This window comes from Eretmochelys imbricata, chromosome 15 (assembly GCF_965152235.1).
Source record: "Eretmochelys imbricata isolate rEreImb1 chromosome 15, rEreImb1.hap1, whole genome shotgun sequence".
NCBI lineage: Eukaryota > Metazoa > Chordata > Testudines > Cheloniidae > Eretmochelys > Eretmochelys imbricata.
This window is the reverse complement of record NC_135586.1, coordinates 17399216-17419073: the sequence shown is the minus strand read 5'-3', so window position 1 is coordinate 17419073 and position 19858 is coordinate 17399216. Positions and strand designations below refer to the sequence as shown.

The following is a 19858-nucleotide window of genomic DNA, read 5'->3' as shown; positions in this document are numbered from 1 at the left end:
ACCCTTAACTCACCCAACAATATTGTTAATCCATCCAACCACACACTTAGTCTGGCAGAAGAATCTGTCCTATCTCGGGGCACATGATACAGTTCTGCGATGATCTGGAAGCCTACTTTCGCTATCTCTGACTCAATATTTTCAATACACCACTGAACAGTGCACTGACCCACAGGAACCCTCCTACTAACACTACAAGAAGAACTCTGCGTGGACTCCTCCTGATGGTCGAAATGACAGACTGGACTTCTACACAGAGTGCTTCCGCAGACGTGCATAGGCTGAAATTGTGAACAAACAGCATCACTTGCCCATAACCTCAGCAGTACCGAATGCAATGCCATCCACAGTCTCAGAAACAACTCTAACATGATAATCAAAGGGGCTGACAAAGGAGGTGCTGTAGTCATCAAGAACAGGTCAGATTACGAACAGAAGGCTGCCACGCAACTCTCCAACACCACATTCTACAGGCCACTATCCTCCAATCCCACTAAAGAGGCATTTGCTCAAGAAACTCCCTGCTATAGCACAGGAACAAATCTACACAGACACACCCCTAGAACCCCAACCAGGAGTATTCTATTTGCTACCCAAGATCCATAAACCTGCAAATCCTGGATGCCCCATCACCCCAGGCATTGGCACTTTTACAGCAGGTTTATCTGGCTATTTGGACTCTCTTCTAAGAGTCCTAGACTACCAGCACTCCTAGCTATCTTCGAGACACCACCGACTTTCTGAGAAAACAACAATGCATTGGTGATCTTCCTGAAAACACCATGGCTGTAGAAGCTCTTTACACCAATATTCCACAGGAGGATGGACTACAAGCTGTCAGGAACAGTATCCCTGATGAGGCCACGGCACACCTGGTGGCTGAGCTTTGTGATTTTGTCCTCACCCACAACCATTTCAGATTTGCAGACAACTTATACCTTCAAGTCAGCGGCACTGTTATGGGTATCCGCATGGCCCCACAGTATATCAATATTTTTATGGCTGACTTAGAACAACGCTTCCTCAGCTCTCGTCCCCTAACGCCCCTCCTCCACTTGCGCTACATTGATGACATCATCATATGGACCCACAGGAAGGAGGCCCTTGAAGAATTCCACCTGGATTTCAACCATTTCCACCCCACCATCAATCTCAGTCTGGACCAGTTCACACAAAAGATCCACTTCCTGGACACTACAGAGCAAATAAGTGATGGTCACATAAACACCGCCCTATATCGGAAACCTACTGACTGCTATTCTTACCTACATGCCTCCAAATTCCATCCAGGACACAGCACACAATCCATTGTCTACAGCCAAAGCCTAAGATACAACCGCATTTGCTCCAATCCCTCAGACAGAGACAAACACCTACAAGATCTTTATCATGCATTCTTAAAAATACAGTACTCACCTGGGGAAGCGAGGAAACAGACTGACAGAGAGAGAGGGGTACCCAGAAGTCACTTACTACAGGACAGGCTCCACAAGGAAAACAACAGAACACAACTGGCCATCACGTACAGCCCCCAGCTAAAACCTCTCCAGCACATCATCAACGATCTACAACCTATCCTGGGAAGCTATCCCTCACTCTCAGAGACCTTGGGAGGCAGGCCAGTCCTTGCTTACAGACAGCCCCACAACCTGAAGCAAATACTCACCAGCAACTACACACCATGCCACAGAAACATTAACCCAGGAACCAATCCCTGTAACAAACCTCGTTGCCTACTCTGTCCCCATATCTACTCTAGCGACACCATCAGAGGACCCAACCGCATCAGCTACACCATCAGGTGCTCGTTCACCTGCACATCTACTAATGTGATATATGCCATCATGTGCCAGCAATGCCCCTCTGCCATGTATACTGGCCAAACAGGACAGTCTCTACGTAAAAGAAAAAATGGACACAAATCAGACACCAGGAATGGTAACATACAAAAGCCAGTAGGAGAACACTTCAATCTCCCTGGACATACAACAACAGATTTAAAAGTAGCCATCCTTCAACAAATAAAACTTCAAAAACAGACTTCAAAAGAAAAATGCAGAGCTACAATTCATTTGCAAATGTAACACCATTAATTTGGGCTTGAATAGGGACTGGGAGTGGCTGGCTCACTACAAAAGCAATTTTCCCTCTCTTGGTATTGACGCATCCTCATCAGTTATTGGGAGTGGACCACATCCACCCTGACTAAATTGGCCTTGTCAACACTGGTTCTCCACTTGTAAGGTAACTCCTGTCTCTTCATGTGCCAGTATATTTATGCCTGTATCTGTAATTTTCACTCCATGCATCTGAAAAAGTGGGTTTTTTTTACCCACGAAAGCTTATGCCCAAATAAATCTGTTAGTTTTTAAGGTGCCACCAGACTCCTTGTTGTTTTTATAAACTCAGGACAGTGTGTCCAAGATATTTTGAGGATTCCATAACTTCTCTTATGGATACCAATTTCTCAGATAAACTCAGTTTGCTTTTTTGTTGTTGCATTTTAGTGCAGTGATGTCATGTCATGATCAAGTAACTTTCTAGACTTCAGCGCAAGAAGTCTGATTTTTCAGCCATTTGCTGTTTCAGCAGATCTTATGGAATTCAGCCCCACCCATCACCATTTCAATGACAAACCCAATTAATCAACCTACCCCAAATTAACCAAATAAAGGTCTGAATGGAGCACCAAAAGAACATACCCACTTCTCATGACTACTTGCCAACCCTTCCTCCTAGAATACCTTTATCTTCATTACAGAGACCATGGGCAAATTAGTGGGATGTATAATTGTATCTACCCAGCAAAAGATGACCCATGGCAGTGAGTTCCAGAGCCTGGGACAGCTGACTCAGGCTTACAGGGCTTTCACTAGGGGGCTAGAAATAAGTAGTGTAGATGTTTGGACTTGGGCGGGCGCGCAGGCTCTAAGACCCTGCTTCCTCGCCAGGGGGACAAAATAATTCCCCCCTTGTAAGGGCCGAGTTTGCTGTATGCCAAACTCCACTGTACTAAAATGTGCCTATCCACACACAGTTTCCTCCAAATCAGCAAGAAGAGTGTTGCTTCCTAAATATACCACTTCAGAACAGGAAAATAGGCTGAGAAGAAGTTAGCAAACTCCATACTGTTTTGAAGTGGTATATTTAGGAAGCGACACTAATGAAGAGATTAGAAAACTAAAAACCACACCGTTTTTTTTTTCCAGCATGCAGCCCTGTCATTAAAAATCAATAATGTTAAAGGTGACAAACACCTGTGATGACATGGAGAACCGGGTTAAACTAGAAATGTCAAAGAATTTGTTTTTAAAATGAAGATGCAAAGACAAAGCTGCGGAAGCAAACAATCCAGGCTTTAAAAATCCTCATGGTTTCTCATCCAATTCTTTCTGCACATGGTTGTACCTGTTTCAGTCTAACAGGATGTCATTAGGCCAGGGTAGAGAAGACTGAAATATGTATGTGTACAAACCTTCAGCATGTTGTGGATCAGTCTATAAATGTACTTCCCATTGTTTGTAGCATCACATGCTTGGATATTTCCCTCCCTTTCTTAGAGTGTAATGAAATGAATAGTAAAGATAGTAAACAGGAGCTGCAAAAGAACGCTATCTACACAGCAGAAGGCACTGTCAAAATAGTTTTTAATCTGTCTTTTAATGGTTATTTTGCTGGGCCATTTTACATCAACAACTGCAATAATAATCATGTTTGCCGTTTATATGGAAAACTAATTTACATTTATATTTCTTTCATGACTACTTCTAATTTCATGACATGATGAGTTCACATATTTGATAGCAATGGCTTTGGACCATTAACATGCTAAGAATCTTATTTCAGCCGGGTACTCAGTGTTGAAGCAGTATCAACACTGAGAAAAATGAGTCAACATGTACATCTTTCTGGGAGATATATGTGTCTCTTATTCATGGAAGTCTGACCCAAAACACAAAAACAAATTGTCTTACGGAGCTGACAGTTACCTACTGATCTAGTGCAATTCTTTGTATTTTACACTCCTATTGCTAACATTAGTTGAAGATTAAGATAGTTTGGAAAGCAATGTGATTATGCTAATAGATAAATGCTTCCATAAGTATAATGTATATACACAATAGAACTGAGAGTTATTTTAAGGCTTTTCTTGGTCAATTTGAATCTCATTTTAGGTGTTCGTTAACAAACAAGAAGTTACCCATGGTATCCTTTCTGATCTCTTTTCAGCTATAGATGTTGTATAACCTCATTTACAGAGGTACTGTACATCCAACATCAGATTGCTGAGTAACCACAAATCTCTTAGAAAAAAAATTAAAATAAAAGGAATAAAAAGAATCAAGGACTGTAGTGTTTAAAACTGCTATTTAGTTAGGGGTTATGTAGTAAGGCAGCCTTGCAAAAATTCTACTACTTCACTTGTCCAGAGCAAGTTATTATATTTAGTGGGTGCAAAGTGTGTTTTCCCCCTCCATTCATCATGGTAAAAGGTAGGGAAGTAGATTTTGAACTGATCCTGGTAAAATTTTCCTGAGAGTCGTGCAAAGGTATAGTAAGCCTATGGCAGCTGGCTCTTAACTCATCTGAAGTTTCTTTTTGACATTTGCAATTTTTGCTAGCAGGGTTCCTCAGGAGTCAAAGGATGTGCAACAGCTTTTGATATGGGGGGGGGGGGCTGCCTTTTCACTCTCTTTACCCTATTGGAAGATTATGGCATTTTGTTGTTATAAATATCACCAGTGGACTGACAAAGAATGAACAATGCAGTCAGAATCCCTGTCTCCAGCACCCACCCTAAATAACTAAGCACACCACCTTTGCAACATGGGTGATCTTTGATCCTGTCAGAAATAGCTGAAGTCTATCCTGAACATTAAACCTTGTCACTCTATTGCTAAGTCATATACAGACAATGACTTATAGCCTCTGATTCAATATGCATTTTGCATTTAAAGTCTTGCTACTCGTAGCTCCCAAGTATAGCCATTTAACAAAGCAGATTTTTCATCAAGCATTTCTTCTATAACCTTTGATGCTGCAGATCCAGCACAAGCCTGCAACTCATTAAATCAAAGAAAATCCTGCACATGGAGCTTCCCCTGAGGTTATTTCTTTTACACCAGAGAAGCAGGTTACCAGAGAAGTAGATTGAATCAAGGAATGGGCCACCCAAATACCCCAAGAGAATGTGCTTCAATATGGAAATAAAACCCCATCTGACCACACACCCCTAAGTTGTCACCTACCATCCTACGCTGGAATGGGGTCTCACCAAACAGCTACAATGCATGCTTGATGGGGACCACATCTTGACAGAAATCTTTCCTGAATCCCCTCTTCAAGTCTTCAAACAAGAACCCCCCGAACCTCATCATTAGAAGCAAGCTCCCCACAGAGCAGGACACATCAACTCAAAGTGGCCCAGATCCTGCCAGAACAACAGATGCAAAATCTGTAGACATAACACCATACACAACACTCCCTTCCAAGATCCAAAGGTCCTACACATGCCTATCACAACATGTGGTGTACCTCATCCAGTGCATTAAATGCCACAAGAACTACGCAGGTGAAACAAGACAATCACTATCAGTGTTCCCTTTAATTTTTTATATCCTGTGTGGAATGAATTTTGTTATGTGCACCAATATAGAGGTGATGTATGGTAGGGTGGGGCTGAGGGGTTTGAGTGTGGGAGGGGGCTCGGGGCTGAGGTTTGGGGTGGAGGGGGGAGGGCTCTGGCTGGAGGTGCAGGCTCTGGGATGGGGCTAGGGATGAGGGGATTGGGGTGTAAGAGTGGGCTCAGGCCTAGGGGAGGGGATTGGAATGTAGGGGGGTGAGGGCTACAGCTGGGGATGAAGGCTCTGGGGTGGGGCCGGGGATGAGGGGTTCGAGGTGGAGGAGGGGGCTCAGAGTTGGGGTGCGGTGGGGTGAGGGCTCCGGCTGGGGTGTGGACTCTGGGGTGGGGCCAAGGATGAGGGGTTTGGGGTGCAGGCTGCCCCGGGGAGAAAGGACTCCCACTAGTCCTGCCTAGCCCTCTCTGGCTGCAGCAGCTTGGAATGGGGGAGGGGACGCACCTTTCCCAGGCTATGGCAGCTCCAGTGGGGTGGGGCTGGGCTGGGGGAGGGGTGCCTGTCTGTGCCGGGTGGGGAAATATTACCGCTGCTGCAGCCTGCGGTCACATGCGGCTCTCCTACCACAGCCCCTCCAGCCCAGCAAAGTTATGGGGAAGGGGCCGCCCCCTGGCACCACTGCAGGCACCTTCAGCTTCATGGGCTGCCGGCCAAATGGGCAACTTTGCACAGGGGGGGCTCTGCCTTCCGCTCCCTGAGGCCATGGGGGAGGTACTCACGGGTGGGTTTGAGCTCCCCAGTCCCCATGGGAGGGGTAAAACCACCCTCGGCTGCATCAGCCGCTGGAATTGCGTCCCCGGCTGAGCTCCGTGCATGGACACGTGTCCCACAGGCGGGATCAGCCTTTGCCTCCCCGAGCCCACCGGCTGGCTTCCAAGGCTGGGCAAGCTCGGGGGTGGGTCCAGTGGGATGGGGGGCCCGGGGCAGCATGGCACTCCATCCTGTGGGATGTAGCGGAGCGGCGCTCAGGCACCTGCCACTAACTCACCGTCATTTGTTAAACTCACCAGATGACTTTGCTGCAGCACAATGAACGGGGGGCGCCGCTGCTTGGCTCAGGGTTTTAATTCCTCTCCACTGCATGTAACCTGACCACCACCACCGCCCCTGGCAGTTCCAGCTGGGCCGGGGGAGAGATGCCTCTCCCCGCTTCAACAAGGTTGGGCTGGGCAAGGGGCACCTCTCCCCGCCTGCACGGCCCGTGATAACCTGCTGTGCAGCCGTGCAACTTAGAGGGAACTTTGATCACTGTGCTCTCATATGAGCTCACACTGAGAAAAAAAAATAAAAATCAAAGTGATCACTCTATATCTGACCTCTCAGTCCTCATCCTTAAAAGAAACCTGCACAACATCTTCAAAAAACAAGCCTGGGAGGTTAAATTCATAACTTTGCTAAACACTAAAAATCAAGGACTGAATACAGACACTGGATTAATGGTTTATTACAACAATATATAATCCACTAACCCCACCACCATCTTTCTTCCCCACTTTCCCCTCTATGACTGGAAAGTTGTTAACTGGTCACGTCACGTCACCTTCAATGGCCTCTTGAAATATGAAAAGTCTACTATTCACTCAGCTCTGTCTGGAAGTACAATTCAGAAGGCTGTCACGACAGTCTGTAATTGGAGAGTCTTTCATAACCTATCAGTATTCTTGGGGTAAACTAGCAACAGATTTAATCAAGCCAGCTACTCTAGTTGAAAGCTAGCCAGATGGCAGTGAGCTGGGGGTGAGGGAGGGTGGAAGAAGAAAGAGGTCAGCAACTCTAAATACAGTAGAGCTAAACGAAGCAATTCAAACTAAAGGGTGAGGAAGCCCCAGTGTGGAATAATGAACTTTGCAGAGCAGAGCGCACCAATGGTGGAAGGAGCACACACTATAAGTATCCAACTTGGTTTCTGTATCGGGCTGGTTAGTGTGTGTTCAGAGAACAATATATGCATTATTTCAGCCACAACAAATCAGTTCACTAGTTTCAGCTTTAGTAAACAGCAATCTACTTTTGCTGTGGATTTACAGTTTCCCTGATTTGCAGGTTTACAAAGTCCTTCTTTATACCAATCAACATGGAGTGGGGGGGCATCAAACTTGTCAAAAACTGACTCCCTGATAAAGATACTGAGTCTCCCAGTTTTTGTTTTTATTAATTAGATCATTCAAATTACTGCTTGACGATGCTTGTTAGAGTTCAGCTGAACATACCAGCAGACTTTCAAAACACCGTCTCCTCTCACTCCAGGTGAGCTTGGGGGCTATTTGGTCCTTCACCTATTCCCTGGAGCAGTGATGGGGGGCACTGGTTTGGTATTCACGCATATCTCTGAAGTGCTCACTTTATCTTTCTGCTGTTGCAGTTCTTAGAGCCAGGTTATTTATCCCTAAGCAGGAGCAGCAAGCACTGAAAGACTATTGGTATCTTCACAGCTGGAGCGCGTCTGCCTTGATAAAACATGTTTCTCCTTTTAAACTTCAATCAGCTAAAGAGAGTTCCATTTTCCCTCCCCACCTTATCACAGCAGTTTCCAAAATGAAAATAAACAGCCAAAACTGGCAAGAAGCTATGGTTTTGTGTACCTAAAGACCTTTCAAGTGTTTTATCCCTAGTCCTTTATCTAAAAATTTTGGGGGGGAAAGTGAGTGATGGTGAATGGATTATGACCAATTGAGGTCACTTCAGCAGAGGGAACAATAATTGTAACAGTGTCACATTTGTTGACAGGATTCTAGAAAGGTATAATGAACTTAATTCCAGCACCCTCTTCTCCAAATGAGAGTGATTTTCTGAACTTGTGCAGAAAGGATAGTTGCGGGAGGAGGATTCTGGTCTGCAGGTGGTGGGAAGTTTGGAGAATACAGCGCTGGAGGGCCGGCCATCCCTACTGGGAAAGGATTACAGTTGTGGTGCATTGTCTGTGATGTATAGTGAGTCTAGAAACAAGGACCACACTTGAACCGAGTAGAGGATATGTACTATTAGATGCCTTAAATTTTTATAGCCTCTCTCTTGTGATAAGCATATAAAGTACACGTACACATTATGTATCAGTTAAGGTTGTATGTACGGAACATATAGCACCACCTATGGTTAAGCTTGATCAATGCTTATAAGACCCTGTTTTCAGTTGCTTAAAACTTGGCCAAACTGACCATTTAGGCTGAAACGTTCCATGCCAGGTACCTGCCTCAGGTTAGTTCGAGAAATTTCAGTGATAATGGTTCATCCATTTCTCAGAAAGATCAGGAAAAATGTTTTGTCCAGATTAAAAATAATTCTCACAATCATTTCCATTAAGTTCTAAAGATGCAATGATTTGGAACAGGGACTTGAAATTGGGTAAGGGGTCATCCTCATGTCAGGAATGTGCTTGCTGCAGTTCATGAGAATCCATCCAAATTTGGCCAAGTCATAAGGCTCTGAAAAAAATCTCAGTTTGCACATATTCAGTAGAGGTTAAGCAGCTTCTGGCAAATAAATTCTCTAAAGATTCTATCTGCACTGGACATGTTCCATCTCTTCACAGCTCAATTGAACTGTGCATGTATCATCCCCTGGAGTAAATGAGCATGCTGCATCCTGGGGCTGACCAGGCTTCTCCTGCAATTACTCCTCCTGCTATTGACTACTGCAGTGCTGGGGAATTGAGAAGCGAGTCTCTCCTGTGCTCTCAATGTTCCCACAGCTGGCATCTAGGCACTGTGGAGGAAGAGGAAGCAGTCACACTCTAATGCAGAGGAAATTTGAGAAATAAGGGGCAAGAAGCCAGGATGGGCAGATAGGGCAGGGATGCAGGTCCATAAGGATCTATAACCACTAGAGAACACTACCCTAGAGAACCCAGAATTAAACCCAGGAGTTTTGTCTCTACATTATTCTGCATCCTCAAATAGCTGTGAAACTCACTGGCAAAGATATAACATCCTTTCTCCCACCCCACCCCCCAAGTGACAAGTCCACACAGAGGATAAACAGACTACCAATGCCACTCTGTTAGCTCAAGTCTGTTAGCAGAAGTCTGTGCTGTGGATCTGAAGGTCCAAACCCTGATAACCCAAGCTGGGGATCAATGTGGTTCCAACTAGATGTAATGTTTGTTTTCAAATTTTTGTTTAAACACACACAGATAGGAAATTACATCCAAAACCACTATGGTAATAGAACATTAAGGTTGCAAAGACAAGCACTGACCTTAGAAAATTCTTGTTCAATCTTAATCCAGCCCCCTTGTGGGTACACATTAGATTCAGTCTTTAATTACATTCTCACATATGACCCCTGCCTTATTCAGTGGATGGGAAGTTATTTGGTACTTCTTTTTATCCTCTACTTTCAATGTGGTCCAATACGAACACACATACTCTATTACACTCCTAAAGAAAAGTACTAATCACCAGTACAAAATGTTTCCATTTTACTATTTATTATCCTCAAAGGGCAGAATTGATCCAACTTTTCTTACTAGATATCTATAAGGAGAAAGGCCGTTTAATTGCATTAAAAAACCAAAAAGCAAAAACACAACCAAATGCCAACACACAGAGAATTTTAACAGTCTCCCAATAAAGTATTAATTCTATTGTTTTCCCATTTTGTCATCGTACAGGGATACTACTAATTCTATTAAGAACTGCTGAAATCTCAGTCACACTTGTTCTCTGCCTGGGTATTAATTCCACTTTCTCTCAGCAATATACACTGATAATAGGTATGAAATAATTCATATTCTTGTGAGTGCTAAACAACAATCTGAGATGACATGAACTGTGTCTCAGTTCGGATTCTCCTCTGATCGCTGACAGTTCTCGTTTGATTCCCGCGATGCATGTCTTCAGGTAGCTTACTATTCAAACGATATTCAAGTCCTCATTACAATCCTCATTCCCCTCTTATTCGAATTCTCCCTGTTCACCTGACCTGGTGACCAATGTGAACAGCTTTCAACTTTTTCTTTCAGTTGTAAAGTAATTCCCATTACATCTCCCACCCCCATTTATCTTCATCCTTTCATCTCACTCTTGAACTTCATTCAATATCTCCAGCAGTTCTAAAATCTTATCCCATCATCTAGCCCTTAATTCCCAAACGCACTTCCTTGAAAGGTTGTAGAAGCGTTAGCCATTTAATCAGTCACATCTTCAGATACTCAGGGCTTGTGTATACTGCTCTGCAGTTCAGACTACGGGGGTGACACTAGCATTGTGCATCAAAGTGGTGTGCTGTAACTCCCCTGTGTGGATGCTGCAGATGTGAAATAAAAGGTTCCTAGTTTGCATTAATAGAGTCCTTTTCAAACAGGACTACATTAATGAAAATTAGCAACCATTTAGTTCACACCTGCAGCATCCACATGGGGGAGTTGTAGCACACCATTCTGGTGTGCACTTCTAGTCACACCCTGGTAGTCTGAACTGCGGGGCAATGTAGACAAGATCTTAGCGTCTAATCATTGGCTTTTGCAGTTTGTGTTTTTCCCTACTCATCTCATTTAATTGATACTGCCAGACTCCATCAAATACACTTTGCTGCATTGATCAAGTTTCCAGGTTCTGAACACTATTCCCCATCACTCCATTGCCCCTGTCACACTGATTTCCTTCTGGGTTCTTATTTGGTTTCAGCGCTAAAAATCTTACTCCTGATCTCTCAGCTAAATTACTGTAGTTCACTAATCAAATCTTGATGTTACGCTCCAGTAGCTGTCAGTGTATTTTTTACAGTAATGGTGTCTGTACTGTCAGGACAACGTTTTGTATTTGACTGGGTTTTTATTCCTGGGTCTTTATTAGCTTTGTTAAGTCAGGAGACGGACAGTATTTGTTCACATTAAATTGGCAAGCCAAATCCTGAATCAGAATTTTTGTAGTTGTCCAGAAGTCTGGCAGTCAAAAAATGTATCACAAAATAAGGGTGGAAGAACTTTAGAGATATTTCAATGGAAAGATTTCCTATCTTCAAGAAAGAAATGCTGAGAGACGCACTACAAGAAACTACTAGATAATAAGACAGCCCTCTGGTTTCTGGAAGAAACAAAAACAAAAAGAGAACTGTAGAAAGTATATGAAATGGAGTAATATTCAGAACTTTGAATACCCATGCCTGTTAGTAAAAGCACAAGAGCTATAGCTTTTGCCTGTGACAAGTCACAATACTGTGATAATTTGTGCTAATAGTTCTATGCACTTCATTGCTTTCTTGTTTCTCCCTCTTCACCTTTTGATCTGTAAAGTTTTATAGACTTACCTCAAGTCGGCTGCTATTAAATTAAATCCATTGTAAAGGTGTCCTTCTAATGAAACTTTCTTCAAGTAAGAGAAGCTGTCCAGATCTGTAGTCAAGAAGTTTCTTACAAGTGCACCTAAGAAGAGGAGGAAGGATTTAGAGTTAGTTAGAATCACTTGCATATGAAAAGTGAGGATAGCTAATCTGGCAAATTCAGTCAAACAAGCAGAAAACATAAGGCTTAGGATTCCTGTTATTGGTGAGGGGCAAAATATGGAAATTAGGGTTTTCTATAGTGCTCACATAAAACCAATATAGCAATGATGACACTTATTTTTACTCTGAGGAAGAACTCCCAATTCTAGCTCAACTGCATTGGATTTATGTTTGCGGAGCCTTATGTATTAGATGTTCTTTCCCATTACCACTCTCCTCAGTCTTTTATTTCATTTCCCCTACATGTTTCTTGTAGCCCTGGCTTGGTATACATCTAATGAGGCTGGTTTATTTGATCTATTTAATGTCATATTTTTCCACTGCAGGACCTCATGACCCTGAGTTTACAAGCAGACCTACTTTTTTTTTTTTTTTTACTATAAAAATATAATGAGAAAAAGTCTCCTAAAAAAGAAAAATGGACATTTTCCCATTTCATATTATGTTCTGCTCACAAAAGTGTCCAAGGAATACATCAATCTAAAACACAGAGCTCAACCACAAGAAGTTTCAAGTAAGAGCTTGTTACATGTTCAAAAAACTCTTCAGAGGAGGGACAGGGTGTACAAAAAAAAGGTTTCTACAAGCCTTGTTAATAGCTACTAGTATCACCTCATCGGATGAGAAAGGGGGTTAAAACAGCACTTAGTTAAGGTTGTAACAAACATTCCGTTATATAGTCTTCATGCTTTATTCACTCATACATTTTCATTTCCTCATTCTGACTCCATACCTCTTCCCTTTGCATTTTTATCAATCTTTGGCTGCAAGTAGTTTGTCAAGGCAGCCATCTTGCCTTTCTTACTGATTCCAAGCCATGTCCCGCCTTCTTTTCCTTCCTCCATATCCAAACCTAGAGCAAATAGTGGCATAAGCAGAAATAAGACAGATTCACTACTTTGCTGCTTTCTCTCATTTCAAAAGCCTTAAATCACAATTCCTTACTAAAAACTGAGTTTAGCTAGGGCTGGATAGATGCCTAGAGTCCCAAGGGTTTTTGTTTTTTTGGAAAGTAAAAATGAAATTTTAAAAGTAAAATCAGTATTTTACAATTGTGCAATATTCACCATTTAATAAAATCTCAGTGATCATAGAAAAAAAAGTCAGTAAATTAACCCAAACCAAGATTTAAAAAATTTAGACTGTGTTAAAAGGAATATAACTGGATTATGTAGAGCTAGAATATTTGTTAATTCAAATGCAAATCTCAGGGAAGGATTAGCTTGTTGGAAGCACAGGGGCTTTTGGGGGGTTCTGGGTGCAACGGTAATGCCTGCAGGGAGGGTCCAGGTGAAGGTGGTTAGGGCTCAGCGGGGGGAGGAAGGCTGGGTATGGAGGAATAGAGCTTGGTAGGGGGTCTGGGTGTGGGGGACTCAATGGGGGGGTCCAGATGCTGGAGAAGTGGGGCTCAGTCGGGTGAGGATCCAGGTGAAGCTAGTTGGGGCTCAGTGGGGTGGGGATCTGTTGAGGTGGTCCAGGTACAAGGGGAAGGGGGTTCTGAGTGCGGGGGGTGAGGCTTGGTGGGAGGGTCTGGGTTTGTGGGGGGTCTGTATGCTCGGGGGTTGGGTGGATGGGGGAGCAGCTCCCTTTGCAGAGATCCCTCCCCCTGCAGCTGAGGAGTGATGGGTGCAGAAAGCCAGGGAGGAGGGGGATAGAGTTTACAGAGCTTCCTATAGCTGGGGGAGAAATCTGGGGGTGGATCTGACCCAGCCCCGGATGCCATGCAGGGGAACAGAAGTCCTGTCCTCCCCAGCCCAGCTGGGACAAGTGGCTGAGCCTGGTGCAGGGTAGGAGCCACCAGCCGGGTCTTCCCCAAGCCACCCGCTACCCCACAGTGATTTACCTCTCTGCTGGATGCCCTGGGCACCTGAAACATACTGCTGGGGAGGGTCACAAGACCACTCTTGTGGCTTCCCTTTGCTTCCCCATCAGAAAGTAATTTTTCTGCCAAGATGGGCATGCTCATGGGGTGACTCAGAAAATGACAAGGCAGAGCGCTAGAGCATAGCTTTCTGAAGCACTGTAGCAAAGCTCTGCCCTAAATTTCAGGTGCTGGAGTGACACACTGGACTGCTACACCCCAGCTCAGATTTGGATGGGCCTGGGTGCTAACTGGGTGGGCTCTGGCCCACCCGTGGCTATGCCCTTGGCATGTAATAATTTTCTTTATGTCGAATCTGCACACAAGGCATTACTGCCACTCTACACTACAGTTGCCAGGCATCTGTTTTTTGACCGGAACGCCCAGTCTAAAAGGGACCTGGCGGCTCTGGTCAACACTGGTGACTGGGCCGTTAAAAGTCTGGTCAGTGGCACAGTGGGGGCCCGGGGCTAAGGCAGGCTCCCTACCTGCCCTGGCTCCGTGCTGCTCCCAGAAGTGGCTGGCAGCCCTTAGGCACTGGGGTGGCCAGGTACTGGGAGGGTCCGTGCATTGTCCCCGGCCCGAGTACCAACTCCGCAGCTCCCATTGGCAAGGAACTGCGACCAATGGGAGCTGTTGGGAGAGGAGCCTGTGGGCGCAAAGGCACCTAGCCACCCATGTGCCTAGAGGCTGCAAGGACCTGGCGACCACTTCCTCGGAGCCGCGGTAAATGCCAGCGGGATCCTGCACCCTAACCCCCTGGCCCAACCTGGAACCCCCTCCTGTTCCCCAAGCCCCTCATCCCCAGCCCCACCCCAGAGCCTGCACCCCCCACCCAGAGCCCATACCCCCTCCTGCATTCCAACCCCCTGTCCCAGCCCAGTGAAAGTGAGTGAGGGTGGGGGAGATGGAGCGAGTGGGGGATGGGGCCTCAGAGAAGGGGCAGGGCAGGGGTGTTTGGTTGTGTGTGATTAGAAAGCTGGCAACCCTACACTCCACTCCAATTGTAAGAAGAGTAAAGAATGAATATCAGCCATCATAGCTATGATGGACAATCCCTGTAAGTTATGGTACAGCAGTACAGAACAAGCAGCAATGTTTTAAGTGTCAAGAATGATCATCAATAATAAGTGACAACAGGCAAGAATAAATTGGATATATTTACTTTTTTGCCTTGCTACTTTCATTTGAAAGAAGTGAATTATTAATTCAAACAGTGTACTAATCAGATCTGCACAGCTAAAGCCCCTTGCAGTGAATTGCCACAAACACCAGCCAGGGAGGAGGGGGAAGAATATACAATAAGAGTAAAACATCAAAAATGGATTTTATTATCTATTACACTTTGCTGCAGGCTAGTATTCAGTTAATGTTATGATTTCAACATTTAAGTATTTGTTCCTGCCCTTTGGCGGCTGTGTAACAAAGGAGGCAGCATCCAGAGTGTCTGGCAGGAATTCTGGAATGTCAGCCAGAATTTCAGAAAGCGAGGAAGCTGCAGTGCAGTGGGAGTAATTTATCCTCACAGACCTCTCTGCCAACGACACCACCACGTAACATCAACGAAAATTCTGTGCGGAGTCAGAATGTTCTATTTAAACAACGCTGTCTACTTGAGCCTCACATTTTTATTTCGGAGACTATGGAGATGTCATCCAATTGCAACTGTATTTTAAAGATAGATTCTCTATAAAAAAACGGGTTACTCTACAGCCTAACAACAACAGCCAGGCAGAAAGCTCATAAACCAAAACAACTTTGGTCATTCATCAAAAAATTTCAAACTGATAAGAAATTAGCCATACATTTTTAAAATTTCATTTCCTTTTAACAATTTTTAAGTCACTGACTACTATTCAGTAATTTCATTTTCCAGAGTGTTATTCAGGGTACTAAATAACTAATTATGTTAGATGGTATAATGCATTTTCACTATACTGCTTGAACTGTGGCTTTTGGAGAACATATGATGAAGAAGAGTGACGGACATTCAAGGAAGTTTTTTTGTAGTCAACTAAATGCAACAAAACTCAGTGGACTTTATATAAAATGAGACCATGAGTTGTCACAGCTGATTTACAAATTGTTGTCAAAGTATCCATTGCATAGGTTTACTGCAGCTCTGAATCACTTCATTCCAGAGTTCAGGTTTACAAACCACCGACTGAAGTTCTTAAGAAGTTACAGTACAGATTAAAGAAAACATACAAGACAGCAATACAACTAAGGCCCATTCCTTTTTCAAGCCCATAAACTGGTTTTCAACCATCACCTGTGAAGACAGGTTCTTATAACCTGTCAATGTTCTTGTATTTCTAACAATGTTTTTGTAGATTTGCGAACAAAAGTACATGGGGAGAGAGATTCAAGACAAGATTCCATTACAAAAAGTTACATACCACTAAGGATTTCATTGCTGCTATCCCAAAAGTCTGCTGATTTTGATGGTCTGTTGTAAAATTCATCCCTATTAGCTGCTAGGATAAGCCTGTAGGACAAGAGGAAGACTATCAATTTCAGATAGTGCACGGATCAAGTATGCAAGACTTGTAATTTTTTGTTCCCCCCGCAAAAAACAGTACATTTTTGTAGCTGGAGGAGCTGATCACGAAGGTATCTTTCTTCAAAGACTACGTAAACTACAGATCCTCCAATAATGAATTTAACACTACGCAGAATTTCTCAGATAAAATTTAATTAGCATGATCCCCAAAAACAGAACCAAAGTTGCTGAACTTCTGAGGAAAATCACATTTCCATTTAAAGATTTTGTACTTAGTTACAAATAGCTTCTTGTATTACTGAAAGATTAAAGAAAAAGGGAGAAAGTTTGCTTCTATGAAAATATGTTGCAGGCCTTTCACTTCTCACTCAGTTGTTTAGAGTTTTTTTGACCCCAAGGGTACGTTTAAAGTACAAAATTATTTTGAAATTATTCTATTTGAATTTTCGGAAGCTATTTAATACATTCGGTTTTCTGTGTCCCCACTAAAGAGCGTGAATTCGGCGGATTGCGTCCACAGTACCAAGGCTAGTATCGAATGTCGGAGCGGTGCACTGTGGGTAGCTATCCCAGTTTCTGCAGTCCCCGCTGCCCATTGGAATTCTGGGTTAAGCTCCCAGTGAATGATGGGGAAAAAACGTTCTCGCGGGTGTTTCTGGGTGTGTGTCGTCGGAAAGCTACGGCAGACAATCGTTTTGTGCCTTTTTGGCGTGCAGATGCCATACTGCTTTCAGCAGATGGTGCACCGCTGCTCTCCTGCTATGATGAATCCACCTCTCATCTCCCTGTGTAATCTCTACTATCTACTCTTTCTCTTCCTCATCGAATGCTTCCACTGCCAACTCTGCTCGGCCATCGTGAGCCGAGCACCACAGCTTCCGCCACCAACTCTGCTCTCCTGCTATTGCCATGCTTCCAAGCTTCTCCATGTTGTCTGTCCTGGGCTCCCACCTCCGTGAAAGCCACAGAAGACAAAACATTTTCAGCCTTTGTTCGGCTACCGTGAACCAAACAGCACAGCTTCCGCTGCCACTCTGCTCGCCTACGTTTCGCGCCCTTTTTCCAGGATTACCCGTGCAGGCGCCATAGCCATGGAGCCCGATCAGGTATCCACTGCAGTTTTGACCATTGTAAATACCTCGCGCATTATCCAGCAGTATGTGCAGTACCTGCAAAACCGGGCAAGGAAGCGACGACAGCGCGATTACTATACCGATGAGGACATGGACACAGACAGCACATTGGGCCAGGTTCATGCCATGGAACGCCGATTCTGGGCCCGGGAGATAAGCACAGACTGGTGGGACCGCATACAGTTGGGGGTATGGGATGATTCCCAGTGGCCGAGAAACTTTCGTATGTGTAGGGCCACTTTCATGGAACTTTGTGACTTTCTGTCCCCCGCCCTGAAGCGCAAAGACACCAAAATGAGAGCAGCCCGCACAGTTGAGAAGCGAGTGGCTATAGCCCTGTGGAAGCTCGCAATGCCCGACAGCTACCTGTCGGGTCGGAAATCAGTTTGGAGTGGGGAAATCTACTGCGGGGGCTGCTGTGCTGCAAGTAGCCAACACAATTATTGACTAGCTGCTATCAAGGGTAGTGACTTTGGGAAATGTGCAGACCATTGTGGATGGCTTTAATGCACTGGGGTTCTCTAACTGCGGCGGGGTGATTGACGGAACGAATATCCCTACCTTGGCCCTGGAACACCAGGGCAGCCAGTACATAAACCGTAAGGGGTACTTTTCAATAGTGCTGCAAGCACTGGTGGATCATAAGGGACGTTTCTCCGACATCAACGTGGGATGGCCGGGAAAGGTGCATGACGCTCGCATCTTCAGGAACTCTGGTCTGTTTGAACAGCTGCAGGAAGGAACTTACTTCCCAGACTAGAAAATTACTGTTGGGGATGTTAAAATGCCTATAGTTATCCTCGGGGACCCAGCCAACCCCTTAATGCCATGGCTCATGAAGCCGTACACAGGTACCCTGGACAGCAGCAAGGAGCAGTTCACCTATAGACTGAGCAAGTGCAGAATGGTGGTAGAATGTGCGTTTGGACGTTTGAAAGTGCGCTGGCGGTTAGATCTCAGCACAACCAATATTCCAATTGTGATTGCTGCTTATTGTGTACTCCACAATACCTGTGAGAGTAAGGGGGAGACGTTTATGGCGGGGTGGGAGGTTGAGGCAACTCGCCTTGCGGCCAGTTTTGCACAGCCAGACAACAGGGCGATTAGAAGAGTGCAGCAGGGAGCGCTGCACATCAGAGAAGCTTTGAAAGCCAGTTTCATGATTGGCCAGGGTATGGTGTGAGAGTTCTGTTAGTTTCTCTTAAAGTTACCCACCCCCTATATATATATGAAAAGGAAATAAAGTCACAATTGTTTAAAAATCGTTCTTTATTATCAAAACATTGAGAGAAATCAGAAGCTAGACAGGGGAGGGGGAGTATTGGGTTAGGGGGGTGTAGGAGGAGGAGGGAAGGACAAGTCCAGAAACCAAATCAAAACTTAGGATATGCCAGCTTTCTGTTGCTTGTACAATCTTCTGGGGTTGACTGTGTGGGTCCCTGTAGCCTTCCCCCACCCAGTGTTCTTGGGCATCTGGGTGAGGAGGCTATGGAACTTGGGGAGGAGGGACGGCAGTTATTCAGGGATTGCAGCGGGAGTCTGTGGTCTTGCTGCCTTTCCCCCATTAGAGCCACCATACAGCGGAGCATGTCAGTTTGCTCCCTCATGAGCTTGACCATAGCATTATGCCTGCTCTCATCGCACACGTCCCTCCTCTCTTTGTATTCATGTAACGCTTTACATGACTCCACAATTGTTTACCTCCACGCATTCAACTGGGCCCTATCAGTGCGGGAGGACTGCATGAGCTTGGCAAACATGTCGTCCCGAGTTCGTTTTTTCCGCCTTCTAATCTGGACCAGCCTCTGGGACGGAGTAGATAGGGGCCGCATTGAAACGTTTGCGCCTGCTGCAGGAGGAGAAAAAGGGAGGGCAGTATTTTAAAAGATACATTTTAGAGAACAAAGGGGACACTTTCTCAGTGAAACAGGCAATTCATAGTACACAGCACATGTTCTTTCTGTACAAGGTCTCATTTTGCCTCTTATACTTAAGTGCCTGCCACTTTGGTGTGAGTAAGCCATCACATGCGGCCAGGCAACAGAATTCAGCTTGCAGGCAGTGGCCAGGCAACAGAATTCAGCTTGCAGGCAGTGGCCAGGCAACAGAATTCAGCTTGCAGGCAGTCTGCGGGCTCTCTGGGATGATCACTTCACACAACACTCTCCCCTGCCCATACACACCCACCCACCGCAGGGCTCCGATGAGGCTCTCAGCAGCAATGAGCCCTTTAAACTAAACGCGAACAGCCCAGCCGGCTGGGTTTCCCCCCACCCCATGGCTC

At 44.9% G+C, this 19858-nt stretch overlaps 1 protein-coding gene across 3 annotated transcripts in view; it reads right to left on the bottom strand.

Moving 5' to 3' along the window:
- Positions 1 to 19858, bottom strand: part of TANGO2 (transport and golgi organization 2 homolog) — an 87546-nt gene that overhangs the window by 29306 nt on the left and 38382 nt on the right. For all 3 annotated transcript variants that reach the window (XM_077834831.1, XM_077834832.1, XM_077834833.1), the window contains 3 exons: positions 16338 to 16426; positions 12811 to 12930; positions 11883 to 11997 (listed from right to left, as the gene is read on the bottom strand). In XM_077834831.1, the coding sequence (XP_077690957.1) occupies positions 11883 to 11997; positions 12811 to 12930; positions 16338 to 16426 (324 nt within the window). The remainder of the gene's footprint in view (positions 1 to 11882; positions 11998 to 12810; positions 12931 to 16337; positions 16427 to 19858) is intronic.